At 42.4% G+C, this 14,329-nt stretch overlaps 1 protein-coding gene across 1 annotated transcript; it reads left to right on the top strand.

The window, feature by feature from the left end:
* The first annotated feature begins 10,536 nt into the window (after window positions 1–10,536).
* Window positions 10,537–14,009, top strand: angptl1b (angiopoietin-like 1b). Its single transcript, XM_030775353.1, has 4 exons — window positions 10,537–11,347; window positions 12,215–12,408; window positions 13,352–13,622; window positions 13,822–14,009. Exons 1-4 carry the CDS (start codon window positions 10,537–10,539, stop codon window positions 14,007–14,009), a joined length of 1,464 nt encoding a protein of 487 aa, XP_030631213.1.
* Window positions 14,010–14,329: the final 320 nt, after the last annotated feature.

Below are 14,329 nucleotides of genomic sequence, written 5' to 3'. Positions count from 1 at the left end.
GTCCATACACAACTAGAAAGAGGGTTACTCTGTGTTCCCTATGTCACATCATTGCTTCACACTGTAAATATGTTACTCATATTGTCATTATCCCTTGTTTACAAATTTTGTTGTTGTTGTTGTTGTTTTAATCTTATGGTGCATCCCCATGTGTTTTTCCAAAATCTTACCTTCCAAGTAGAAAATTAACCAGAGGTATTTAATGATTTTTTTTTTTTAATGAAAAACTTGCTAACATTCAATAGTGTGATGATCTGTACAGTAGTACAACTACATTGGCATTACTCAATGACCAATATAAATAATGACAGTGCCAAAGGTATCATTTGAAAAAGTCAGATTCACTGTTATGTGTGACTGTTATCTCATTCACAAGTCCTCACAGATGCCTGTGCAGAACCTTTGAGTGCTGCCCACTGAAAGAAGAAGAAGAACTTTATTTGTCACACACACACTAGAGCAGTGAGCAGTGAAATGAAGCCTCTGCATTTAACCCATCCCATACACCAGTGAGCACACACACACTAGGAGCTAAGACCAGTGGGCAGCCGCAGGCACCCAGGGACCAACTCCAGTTCTTTTTGCAAGTGCCTTGGTCACGGTCACTGACAGGAGTATTTATCCTAGCATATATGTCCTTGATGGCGGGGGCAAACCAGAGTACCCAGAGGAAACGCATGCACTGCCCACAGTAAGCCAGCAGTGGGCCAGTGAGGGTATGCTTGATGCGGAGTCATTATGAGTATGATGAATGAATATGTGAATGCACGTGAGAAAAGAGAGGGTCAGTATAGACCAGCCAGTGTATTGGGACTCCCTGTGTTACCATGGTAATTATCTTGACACTGAGTGAAACATACATTAGCCGCCTGTAACATAGCTATGTGTATGATGTGAAATCCCGGAATGTCGATAAACACAGTTCGAAGAGACACATCATGTTATGAGCCCACGAACAACATATAAGTCATTTAAGAGATCGTTACAATTCAATTAAAAAGGTGTTTTGTCATATCAGATAACCATTTGGTAGATTAAAATATTTCAAAAACAAATACACTCCGGGACTCTACGTCTATTATCCACTTGCGCAACAATTCCGTTATAGAAATATGCCGAGTTATGTCTGCTGCTGTTACTGATATTTGCCCCGCGTGATTTGCGTTTACTATGAGCAAGGACTTTTACACCGAAATGAAAATCTTAATCAAGCTGGTATTTAAATTTTGCCATTCGCTTTAAAATAAACTAAACTCTTTACCACTTGTAGAGAATTTAAGACATAGGTATTATTATTATTATTATTATTATTATTATTATTATTATTACTGTTGTTGTTATTAACTTGACTGAGTGCGTCTGAGCGTTTGGTTGCTGTGACGTCATAATGAGACCAACCTATAAGATTGGGTGAGCAGAGCGGGGAAATTTAGTTGCGTTCACAGCCGAGGTACGGTTCATAGGAACTGAATTCAATTAACAGACATTCGCTTTAAAAAGCTCACTGGACGACATGTCGCAGGAGAAACAAGTAAGTATAAGTGATTATTAAATGCTTAAGCGTCGCCAAGACCATAGCTGGCCATGTTTGGAGGGTTATTCGGACATCTACCCTCGCGCCGCAGCCCGCAGAATTAGCCTGACCCGGTCACCAGGTGTCACACGGTGGGTTTCATCACGTGGGTCTCGGTCTCGAGCTTTTCCCGGCCTGGAGACCCGAGCCACCGGACAGGCGACACCTCGGCCGATCGCCCCTCACCGGCCTACGGCGGCAAGCTTGAAAACGGACAGCTTCACTTGGCATGTATCGGAGGTGGCGTGCGAACCTCGTCACCTTTCCGTACTTGCCCAGGTGTCGTGCTATGACGCAGGGATTGAGGAAAAATCCGCCCAGAGTAACGCTCGTCTCTCTAAACACAGACACAAGGGCTTGCATATAATACAAGCAGGATCCATTTTATTACCAAGGCAAAGATGTTAAACATAACAACATTGATGTTTTGCCGTAAAACAAATCTGTATTGTGTTAGTGTTGCTTATTCTGACCATTTAAGTGAACATAAGGATAATTTCATTGTGTCTTCTTTTTTTTTTTAGCCTGAGACATCAGTTAAGGATGCTCAGCTGCAAAAAGATAAGACCGAAGAACATCCTCCTACCGGGAGAGCTTGGTAAGATGTCACAATTTCCACCAAATACCATTTACTCTTTTTTCCCCTATATGAACGAAGCAGTTTTAATATGTAGACCACATCTTACATGTGTTACTGAGAAACCTAATGTCCTCATGAGTAATGAATGTTCTTGTCTTGGTCTGTACCATAGGGAGGAGACTCTGGACCAGCAGACTGCTGGTCAGACTGTGGGCGTGGGTTTGCCCCCCAGTGAAGCTGCGAAAGCTTCAAAGAAGAATGTAATTCCTCTGCCAGATCTGAGGCACATGAAGTTTTCTCCAGTAATTCGCTCTTTCCTTATGAATGTGGCTAAAGGGTATGATCTTTCTCTTTCAGACTTGTCCTTATCACAGACTTCAAGTCACTCTTCTCTAACTTAGTATGTTATTAGAGAGATCTCAAGAGTTACACTTGATTTTGTGTAACAAGTAAATGACGTATGTTTTTAATTGGTATAATATAGTGGAGTGTTTATATATGAGTATTACATGTAATTACTTATTGATTTTTGTCTTTTGCAGAACGCCTGGGCCGATGCAAAGATGGAAGAATATGGTGAGTGTCAATTTTAACTAGACTTCCTGGGTAATCTGGCAATCCAACTTTGGAAGAAAATGTGGCTAAGCTATGGACTCAAAAAGAACACAGTACTTTCTGCTAACTATAGTTAAACTGTTAATTTATTGCACTGGAGGTTTGTGAAAATGATTGTAAATATGATGGAGTTTCACTTTATGTGCCTGTATGCTACATTATTGTTGAAATATTGTTCCTGTGATGTGTAGCTATTATGCACCACTGGATGCAATGCATCTCAGAAAACAGTGGTGATTTTATATTCTGTACTTGCCTGGAGATTTACTTCAATATTTCTCCTTCCTTTTAATGCAGATGCTGAAGGCAAGGATTAACATGATCATCAGTGATGTTGTGAGAGCACTCACAGAGATGTCCTTGGTGATCATGTTCCCGGCGCTGTCACGGGCAATAAAGACAAAGCGGAGAATGTGTGCGTCTCCCTCACCTAATGGGTAAGTTGAGTGGAAAGTTCACCTTCTTCTGTCCTGCTAGAGTAGACTGAAGTTCATTGTCATTACAACTGAGTTATCAATTGATTACCTGTATATTTGACTTTTCTAAATGAAAGAGACAGCATGAAAAAGTCTTTGGAAAAGCAAATTGACTGTTGGTTCATGTCATCCATAAGAACTCAGTAGGGTTCCAAAAATGAAGTATGAGAACGGAATGTGTACAAACAGATTGTTCAAATGCAGTAGCAGAGATTTATAATATGGATTTTTTTTTGAAGGTCTGGAGCGGAAGAGGTCCTGGATCCGATTGAGGCAGGCAGACCGCTAAAGGTCTTGTTTGGGATCACGCAGGACAGCGTAACCGAGAATGTTGAGGGCTGCTTTCAAAAGGCATACAGAGAGGTGTACCACGGCATAGACTGCGTGTGCACTAACTCCCCTGAGCTGCCATCAGCGATGATTGCAGAGGTGCTGCATCAGATCAATGCAGCAATGACCGAGGCCTTAAAGAGGGAGATGGCCGATAACCCTCGGGCCCAGATCTGTCAGCCCCAGGACGAGTTCTCTGCCAAAGCGGCTGAGCTGCTGGTGGAGACTCTGTCTGACACCATCAACTCTTTCCAGGATGGGTGGCCAGCATCTGGAAACGACTCTCCCGACGAAGAATGGGAAGAGATAATGATTGGTGCTTCGCGCACCTTGTACAGTGGGCCTGATGACATTAAAAAACAGCAGGCCCTGAAAGAGAGACTTTTGAATGTTGTGGAGAAGGTCGAGATTTTGGCCTCCACAACTGCCCCTCCGGAAACATCCGAGTCCCCATGCAGCAGTGATGGGGAGGAAGAGGAACGCCTAGACGACTCCCCTGAGACCTACACTGCTATGGAGAAGAGCCAGGGGAAGAAGAAGAAATGGGGCAAATTTAAATTCAAGCTCCCCAAGATGAAGTTCTGCAGGAAGGTGGGCAGTAGTGTTTTTTTTTTTTTTTTTTTTACTGAATTCGTGCTGAGAGTTTGTATGAGTACATCTGTGTTTGAACAATCTTCATTTTCACGCAGAAGCACACGTCTCACATCAGCACTGTCTTTGTACATTTCTGAATCCTCTTATTTCTTTTCAACTCTCTTTTTTTTTTTTTCTTTGCTTTGTAAACAGAAAGCAGAAGATGCCGTGGCTTCAGCTGAGAACGCCACCAGTGCTGATAAAAAATCAGGGAAGCTGTCCCTCACGAGGAGGATTCTCCGCGTTTTATGCTTTTGCTAAATGCTGCTGCAGTTATACCTTGGCGTCCTAATTAAACATTAAATCTTGAACTTAATTTGGTGTTCCGTGTCTGTTTTTTGGGATGGGGTGTGGGGGTGTTTGAAGAAGTGAAAACCTGTTGAAATTTCAGCTCGTACACAAACACAATTGATCAGACTCACAGAACTGTACTGAATAACTTAAATGAATTGTAACTAATAACTTAATGAATGAACTGTAACTAATAACTTAATGAGTGATCTGTGACTACTAACTTAATGGTTGCTCACTCACTGTCCAAAGAGCCAAGCTGGAGGTGTTGTAATTCATAAGTGATTTATGTAAAGAGTATCGGCATCATTGCATAATCAAACATAGCATTTATTTACAAAAACTCAGCATTTATTCACAAAGTTGAACTAGATCAAGTACTTAAGACTGAGTTTCAAATGGATGTTTAATTGGGAGCTCAAGTACCTTTTGAAAATGACCCCAAAGTACCAGTATTTCATGTACTCCCTAAGATTCCTACATCTCTGTGTACCCTTCTAATAATTCACTGTTTATCATAGATCTATCTCTTCACTTAGAGCTTAGATAAGCGTACTTTAGTAATTAGACCACTGCTGTTTGATCTGTTGTGGACATGACACATTCTCCACCAGTAGAGGGCATACAGGTGCAGTGGAATCTTGAATCTTGGCTCACTCAGTGTTGATGTAGCTTGTTCAGCAGTTTTACCCTAACTAAAGAAACAATAGTACTGGGACTGCATTCTAAAAGTAAGTGTGTGTGTGTGTGTGTGTGTGTGTGTAAGAGACAGAGAGAGAGTGAGAGAGGTTACAGTAAGGGTCAAGTTACTAATCTTTACTTACAGAAGAATTGAAGTCCATGAAAAGTCTCCACTAGGATATAACAAAAAGTGTGTGTGGATGTGTCTGAGTATGTATATAAGTATATGTATGCGTGTGTGTGTGTCTATTTGGCTGGTTGGTGGCTCCTAGAATCACAGTCAGTAGTGTTGTGTGGTTTTTGGATCCACTGTTTCCCTGATATGATGTATGATATTCTTGGGAGGCATTAGCAGTGCAGCCACCAAACAGAAACAAATACTGAAACAAAATTCAAATTAACACATGCCCTAGGCAGGGCTATACAAAGCACACAGTGAGAGGAGCACAGAGGAAAACAATTAGAAGTAAAACCTTCATGAAGAAAACTCATGGAACAAAAGAATTTGAGTGGGTTTAGTGGTTTCCTTCACTGCAAAAGACTATTGCGGTGTTTTTCCCAAAATGAAGTAATAGCTTGGCAATCGATTACGTTTTTTCACTGTGGCCTGACCCTGCATTTTCACAAAACCAGGGCAGCAGCACAGAGAACAGCCAAATGAAATTCACATGCACATAAAAACCTAAAACAACCAGAAAGACATTAACGAGACAATAAGAGAACATTCTTTTGACATTAAACACAACATTTCTAAAGTTCAGGACATTTGGAGAGAAACAGAGGATTCATGTAGCAAAACAAGTGACTACATTGGCTTTCATTCTCCATCAGAAATGACCTAATGCTGCATACTATGTGTCATTAATTTAAAATTAAATTCTGAGATTAAATGAAATTCTGAGATTAATCATTGTTTCCATATGCTATAGATCTTAGTGATGCTGAGGAATGTCAGCTATTCACTGAGAATAATATCTAACATAATATCAGACCATTTCCTTGCAGACAGACTACATTAGCAATGCAAATTACAGTGAGTGCATGCAGTAGCTCTTTCAAAATCATGGATCTTTCAAAATTAAGCATTTAGCAGTACACCCTCTTTGTATTTTCACGGTAATAATTTTCTTACTCCTGGAATTATTCAGAAGCCCAGTGTGAACTGGTGACAGCCCCAAAAGATGTGTGCACATGAAAGCCCCACAGGAAATCTTGATCCTGACTTGAGTGTGTTGCCAAACATTATGAGCGAGGAGAACATACTTTAAAGGGCACTAATCAGCGCCCCCTCCGCCTTGTCACAGATATAGACGTAATCTGGAGAGTCTGTGTAAATGTAAATATGGTCTCGTAGTTGTGTCTGACAGTGTGTAAATGCAGCTTTCCTGAGGGCAGATACCTTAAGGTTCATATGAATGTACTCAGAGGATGGCAGACAAAACACAAGAACGATAACAACTACACAGAAACCCAATTTCCAGCTCGCTGTCAAAGCATACCAGTTTCACTCTGACACTTACTCTCCCTCCCTCCCTCCCCAAACCAAAGAGAGGGGGGAGGTGGGGACTCTGAGAGGAGAAAAAGGTAATAGGAGGAGCACTGTTATTCTTTCAGACCATATATGACAGCAGAGACATCTGAGGCCCTACACTGTGCAGTCCAGAGCAGAAAAACAGAACTGCTCCTGTCCAGATTCACCTCTGTGTTTGTCACTGAAGAGTGGTGCTGACATGGTACAGACACCAGAGCACTAGGATCCAGAGGAACAGAGACCATCAGCAAGACTCAAGAGGAGATCACTTAGCACCACACAGAACCAGAAGGAGCCAGTGTGTAGAGAACGACTCCCCTGTGTGTGTTTGCGTGTGTGTGCATGGAACTGGAAACAAACAAATAAGTAAACAAAGGACAGCATCATTCAGCTACAGAATAAGAAGTAACAAGGTAAGTCCCTTCACTTTTCTTTGTCTGTCCTGTCTTTTATTTGTAATGGACCTATCCTATGACCAAACTACTCTATCATGACAAAAGTTTCTGAAACACGTAAGCTGACTAAAGAATTCAATGTCTATTCAATGTTCATTGTAAGTGGTGCATTACTTCCCACTACATTCACTGGTTACTTGCAACATTTGGTTTCCAGTGCTATGGATAACCAGACTCACCTGAAAATACGCCTGTGACAGTATTTCTTCCAAACTAGCCTCCCAAACTGACAAACATGTCAGTGCATACAGTTTGCTTTGGTCTTGAGTAGTTTGAACAGTGGAAACAGTTGTTAATGCAAATGTCTGGTTGACCAAATGATCAATGGCTTGGTTAAACTCAGCAGAACTCTGGTAAACCCCTGAGTAGAAGAAATCTGGAATAATGCCTATTTTCAAATGTTACGTTTCTAGGCAAGGAGTAAGACAGGGGTCCATGAGCTTCAAAAGAACAGACCTCTGTCTGTGGGGGCTCTCACTGCTCCTTTTGGCTGCTTTTAGTTCCTGATAATCTGCTATCATACAAATACCTGACACTCAAAGACCTAGAGTGTAAATCAATGCCAGACCCTTACATTACTATATCTCACTATATCTCCTTAAAAATAAATCCCTTAGCTAAAATGATCTTAAAACACATTAAATAAACTACTTTAAAGCTTCAGAACTAGGGGGTCACTGAGTCACAGCAAAAGCAACAGTGGTTTTCTTCTGTCTGAAGTTCTGTTCAGTGTCTTCATACCGGGTCTAAGTATACAGCCTTAGGTCTGCTTGCTCCTGTACCTGTGTTAAACCTGCTTACTGATCAATTTTAAGATTTCTTTCCAAACACCAAGTGTTTTAAATCATATCTCCACATGATGTACTGTTCAACTTGGAGTGAGCGGAGATTTAACCTCCTTATCTCCATATTACAAGCTAGCTGTCCTTGTGCTTTACATAAGTATTACCTGTTATTTCAGAGCATATAGTTTTATTCAAAATGTGCTCTTTATTTTTGCATATTGTACTTTTCACTTCACAACATGTAGGTTTTAATGACTGGGTTATCTGATAGAAACTGTTTGTAGATCTTGATGTCTTCCACACTGTGTGCTTTGTTATATGGACCACAGAGGTTTCCATGAAGACCACCTTTCATCAGATTACTTTGGTGGTTTGGGATAAATTGCCTGTGACTACTCCATTCATTTCATAACATGCTAAAGCTAGCCTTGTTTGCCGAGGGATAATCCTCCTTTACTTTTTAGTCATCAAGGGAGTTCTTCAAAGAACAAACAGTTTGCCTGTAGTTAGTCCAATTTCCATTTGGTTTTCAAAAGAATTTTACATCTTGTGAAGGCAGATTTAAAGGTCAGAGGGTTTCATACTAACATCCAGACTTTGCTGAGCAGCCAAATTTGGGTATTGTCACTGGTCCAGTCTCAGGGTGTCCTGTCAGAGAGCTGGCAAGGCACATTGGCAAATTATGACACAGAAAAATGACACTTTAAAAATTTAATAAAGTCTTTTCATATGATGGCAAGACACTGTGTGGTGAGAAAAAGCGTGGTTATAAAAACAGTTACTCATGCATATCCAATCAAACTGAAAAGCTGAACTTGAGCCAGCTTGAACCCATCAGTTTATAACTTAAATTCTCAGTGGATGGTTGTGAGTGTGGAGTACATAGACAAAGGGTTTTTAGCTATTGCTCTGAAACAACTGAAATAAGGTGTGGAAAAGGAAAGGGCTGACTGATGTTGAAAAGCCACTTTCAGGCTGTGGGGTTTTAATGAGGAGTGAGGTACGCTCCATTTTCACTCTCTCCCCAAGCACCACAGGTCTTAAGAGAAATATGACTCCACGTTAGAATCCGTGAGCCGATGAGTAATGATGGCCAGATAATCCCCAGCTAAAGAAATGAGACTGGAGAAAAAGTCCAGCCGTCACCGCATGGAACTTACTTTATTTATACGTATGAGAGAAAGAGGCATGACCTTTATTTTCCCCAACTTCCACACAGCCATCTGCTTTTTTTGTTTGTTTGCTTAGTTTTTTGCTCTCTCTCTCTCTCTCTCTCTCTCTCTCTCTCTCTCTGTCTCATTTTCTCTTGACATTGATGAAGAATGAAGAATGGACTTTTGCTGTAGTAGTAGTTTTGGTTTTGAGAATATTCCAGAATCTTTTTCATTAAAGTACTTTCAGACCACATAGTGCCCTGGACATCAACACCGTTCCACAACAATTATCCAAGGTACCAAGGTTTTTCATTTTCTAATACAATACGGCTTGATCCAGCAGACAAATACAGTAGTCATGCCAAAGGTATGCATCTCAATGTGATGTCATGCAGCTCAAATTCTGTCAGATGTGTCCAGTTACATATCGTGTCCCCACATCCTTCATAGACACCCTTTGAGTGTGACTTGGCCAGCCTTCCACACCTAATCAGTCCAGCAGGAGAGAGAAGTGTCAACAATGCAGCCAAACCAACTCTCTTCGAATAGAACGGAGTGAAAGAAGAAGAGAAAGCTTTTTGGCTCTACCTTATTATAAATATTCTACAAGCCGCTGTCAAGACCAATAAGAACCAAAAACTCAATCCTTCTCTCCAAAAATAGATTGGGAAAACATTACTCATTAACCTATGTCTGGAGTTTCCACATGTGAGTCTCTTCACTTGAGTAAAAGCAGGGCTTTAGCTAAATGCCATCACATGTTTGACAATAAGGATATTTTGGAGGAGAAATGTAGGTCAAACTGAGAGGTATTCGTTTCACTGTCTCATGCACGGCTGGAGTCTATGCTCTTGGTAATTTCCACTAAGGAGTAACATAAAAACAGATTTACTTTCAAATCTGGAAAAACAGTATTAATCAGAAACAAAGCCTCATTTGGGGTGATTGAATGGTTATACAACATTGGACACCATCTAAATCCTTTACTTTTTAATTTTCTTTTGAAGTCTATGAATTTGCTGCAATTTCCCTAGGTACATAAGGGCCGAAAAAGAAAAAACAAAAAATTAAAATGAAACACCCACACACACACACACACACACACACACACACACACACACACACACACACGCACGCGCACGCACACACACACACACACACATACACAAATTGGCTAGCATCAACATAATCTAAAAACTGTCTTACAACTGGCCTACTTCTGTGTCAGGAACCATAACTAATTTGCTCCTTTTGCCACTAAAACAGATGCTCACATCTGAGATTTTCTGGCTTATTTATCCTCTGAAAAAATATGAACACATGTGCAGCGAATATGTATCAAATTACCAGAGCCTTGGGCTCTGATCTTTCCCAATCTTACTCTATGATGCATTCATTTTAGGTCACACAAAAAGCAGAATACTTCAGCACTATGAAGGCCAGTACTTGGAGTCTTTGCACCCTACTCTGTCTGTATACATGGGGGCAAAGTGAAGGGTACTCCAGGGGCCCCACACTGAACCGAGTACGTAGGGCCCCGGAAGAGACGGATGAGGACAAGGGCCCAAAAAAGTGCTCCTACACATTTCTTGTCCCTGAGCAGAAGATTACGGGTCCCATCTGTGCCAGCCGGGGGTCGTCTCTCCCGGACAAAGACCGGGTGACTCGCATGGACATCGCAGATGTCCGTGAGCTCCTGACAAAACAGAGGCGCGAGATGGACACGCTGAGGCTGGTGGTGGACGTGGACGGTAACATGGTGAACGAGATGAAGCTACTGCGTAAGGAGTCGCGGAACATGAACTCCCGCGTGACACAGCTCTACATGCAGCTCCTGCACGAAATCATCCGAAAACGCGACAACTCACTGGAGCTGGCGCAGCTGGAAGGACGCATCCTCAATGCCACCGCTGAGGCACTGAGGCTCTCCGCCCGCTATAAGGAACTGGAGGCTCGGTTCTCCGCCTTGGCCGCTGTGGTCAACAACCAGTCCGTCTTGATTGGTGCGCTGGAGGAGCGCTGTCTACAGGTGTATGGGAACCGCCGGCATGAGCCCCCGGCCCCGCCTCTAGTACAAGTGGTGCCTGAGAACATTCCCGTGAGCGTACCCCGCCTCTCCAATGAGATTCAGAGGGACCACAGTAGGTCTATCTCCAGGGAGAGAGGCTCCAGAGCTGGGCCTGCACCCACTGGCAGCACCCTGGACATCAAACGGCCCCCCCAGGGTAACTTCAGCTCGGAGGGTAAGGGTATAAACACGTCACTAAAAACCATCAGATAACACCGTTGAGGATGCAGCTAGTATTACACAATTAAGGCTTTCAATGGAGAGCCATACCCGGGTTAATGAACCATCTGGGTTCTGTGTCAGTCAAAACCATTGCACAACTTGTGTTTATCCTCGGCTCATTAGAGTCAGTCTGGGAGGGTCTTTCCTTTAAAAAAACATACAGAAATCTTTGTAGGCAAGCCATTTTTGGAGTGGAGTGGAGTGGAGTGGAGTGGAGTGGAGTGGAGTGGGGTGAGGTGGGGTGGGGTGGGGTGGGGTGATCAACAAATTCGGATATGTCCCAAATGAAAATGTCTTTTCTGGCCATCTATCTAAAACACTAACTGAAACGTGAAAAAGTATAATAAAAAATGAGCATTCTGTGTCATTTGAACCATCTAGTGAAAGTTCTCACAAATTTATTTGTCTGGGCCTGAAAAAAAAAACCCAAGGCAGATGAATGGAAAAACTCAAGGTCTCATCTTTCTCGGTTTCACCCACCACAAAGTATCCACAAAGAACCATCTGATACAACTTCACCCAGCAGAGTAATCCCAGTTCAACACAGAGCATAGGTTAAAAACACCAACAAATACTTACATTTCCTTCTTTTTTTTCTTTTAAAAAGTTTTATGTACTACTGTAAATGTAGCTTTACAGCGGTACTGAGCTTATGAGACTGTCCAATAACATTTAGCATCAGCATTTCTTTATGAATAAATGTACAGGTTACAGGATGCAAGCTATCTAAAAGCTAATCACCTCTGACAGATATGTCTTTTGAATACATATACAGTAAGGAGCAACTGTGTCGTCCCTCTGCCTGTCTTTTCCCCCATAGGACCGTACCGCGACTGTCTGCAGGCGATGCAGGCGGGCCATGCCACCAGTGGTATGTTCCTCCTGAAGCCTGATGGGACTGAACGGCCCGTGCAGGCCTGGTGTGAACATGACATGGATAACGGGGGTTGGACTGTCATTCAGAGGCGGAAAGACGGTTCTGTCAACTTCTTCAGGAACTGGGAGAACTATAAGGTAGTGGGGAGAGCTTACGTTTAGGGTAACATCATATGAAGCTAGTTCTTACTTCATGGAGAGACCTCAGACATTTGGAGCGGTCTGAGAGTTTTATTCACTTACTTCAACAACATTAGAATTGTCTGCAATTGGATGACTTCCTCGAAAAACACTGCTACACATCCATGGAAAATTTCTGGTCCCACATCCTTGCGTCTGTACTTATGACATGCACTGCGTCAAAGCTATCCTGCAGCTATTTTACGGAGATTTGTTTCTTGTGCAGTCTAATGGGAAGGCATGCTTTAGTCCCTGCCATGTGCGTTTTTTCTCTCCAAACCACAAATTCACTATCCAGCACATCAGAACATGACAACTAGATGGACGTTATCTGAACTGACACTGGTGATTCAATGTTCCATTCTACCCTGCCAGCAAACTGGCGCCCTATTACTCTGCCTAATGTCAACTTCAAGCGCCACTTGTCTCCAGTTCGTGTGCATACACAGCAGCAGAGGAGGCAGTAGGAAACCTCAGCTCATTCATCATGCTTTCAGAGGCTAGACAGAAAACCCAAAACGTGAATCTATAGGGTTAGCTTACCTCTGTCTTTTTCAGGGGGAGTGAGTCAACCACAAATTGAGCCGTATCACTGTCTTTCACATGGATAAATGCAAGAGAAATGTTCCAAGACTTATACAAAGTAGAAAAATGAGCAAGACATTGTCAGCATTTCTCAGACAGATTATTTATATCCAGTAGAGGTTTTTTCTCTGCTTAAACCACTTACTCAGAGTCATTCTGTTGTGCAGTTATGGAGACATCTCACTAAGACTTTGTGCTTCCACTGGTCCCATTTTTCTTTACAGCAGCAAAATCTGAAGTTGAAATATGATGCTGGCTAATATAGCATGTCGGGAACATCACTGATGAGAATTCTTTCTTGATCTGTCCTTTCTAGAAAGGGTTTGGACACATCGATGGCGAACACTGGCTTGGCCTGGAGAACATCTATAATCTGGCCAAACAGGGAGACTACAAGCTGCTGGTGGAGATGGAGGACTGGATGGAGAAGAAGGTATACGCTGCCTACAGCAGTTTTCACCTGGAGCCCGAGAGCGAGTCTTACAGATTGCGTCTGGGGACCTACCAGGGAAATGCCGGTGACTCTCTGACCAGCCACAACGGCAAACAGTTCACCACACTAGACAGGGACAAGGACGCCTTCTCAGGTCAGCCTCATCATCTTACCTCATCAAGCATTTCTACAAATCAAGTTATACATCACGTTTGCACCGATTCATAATCATTAGTAAATCCAGTTAATACCTCCTGCTCTCTGTCATTCCGTCTCTCCCTCCCTCCCTCCCTCCCTCCCTCCCTCTCTCTCTTTCTCTCTCTCTCTTTCTCTCTGTTTGAATACTGTTCTAGGTAACTGTGCACATTTCCATAAGGGAGGCTGGTGGTATAATGCCTGTGGACAGACTAATCTGAATGGAGTGTGGTATGCCGGTGGAGTGTATCGCAGCAAGTTCCAAGATGGTATATTCTGGGCTGACTACGGCGGTGGTTTCTACTCCATGAAGGGTGTACGCATGTTGATCAGACCCATTGACTAAGACCAGAGAAGGACTGAGCTGGAGCTCTCTGGGCTCCACAAGACAGATGTAAAAAAACACATATGCACATTGAGGTCATTGGAGACCCAGCTATTTGGAGGGCATGTAATATCGCAGTCGGATACCAAATGCAAACTGCATCATAAAAATCACTCAGTACTGACGTTCTCAGTTGTTTATATTCCTATTCTACCACCTCTTCCAAATGAAAGAGGTCTTGAAGGAATTGTATATACAGACAGTTGTGAATAATCATCACAGTGTTAGACATTGCTGTGGTTTTGACAGAAACCCAGGATGACTTACCAGTTTTCCAACAA

The sequence above is a fragment of the Chanos chanos genome, chromosome 5 (assembly GCF_902362185.1).
Source record: "Chanos chanos chromosome 5, fChaCha1.1, whole genome shotgun sequence".
Lineage (NCBI taxonomy): Eukaryota > Metazoa > Chordata > Actinopteri > Gonorynchiformes > Chanidae > Chanos > Chanos chanos.
Note: the sequence above shows the minus strand (reverse complement) of the source record. Positions and strands in the feature narration are given on the sequence as shown.

Coding starts and splice junctions, on each gene's coding strand:
- angptl1b (XM_030775353.1), top strand. CDS start 10,537: ATGAAGGCCAGTACTTGGAGTCTTTGCACCCTACTCTGTCTGTATACA. Junction 11,348..12,214: donor GGGTAACTTCAGCTCGGAGG/GTAAGGGTATAA, acceptor TTTCCCCCATAG/GACCGTACCGCGACTGTCTG. Junction 12,409..13,351: donor GGAACTGGGAGAACTATAAG/GTAGTGGGGAGA, acceptor TGTCCTTTCTAG/AAAGGGTTTGGACACATCGA.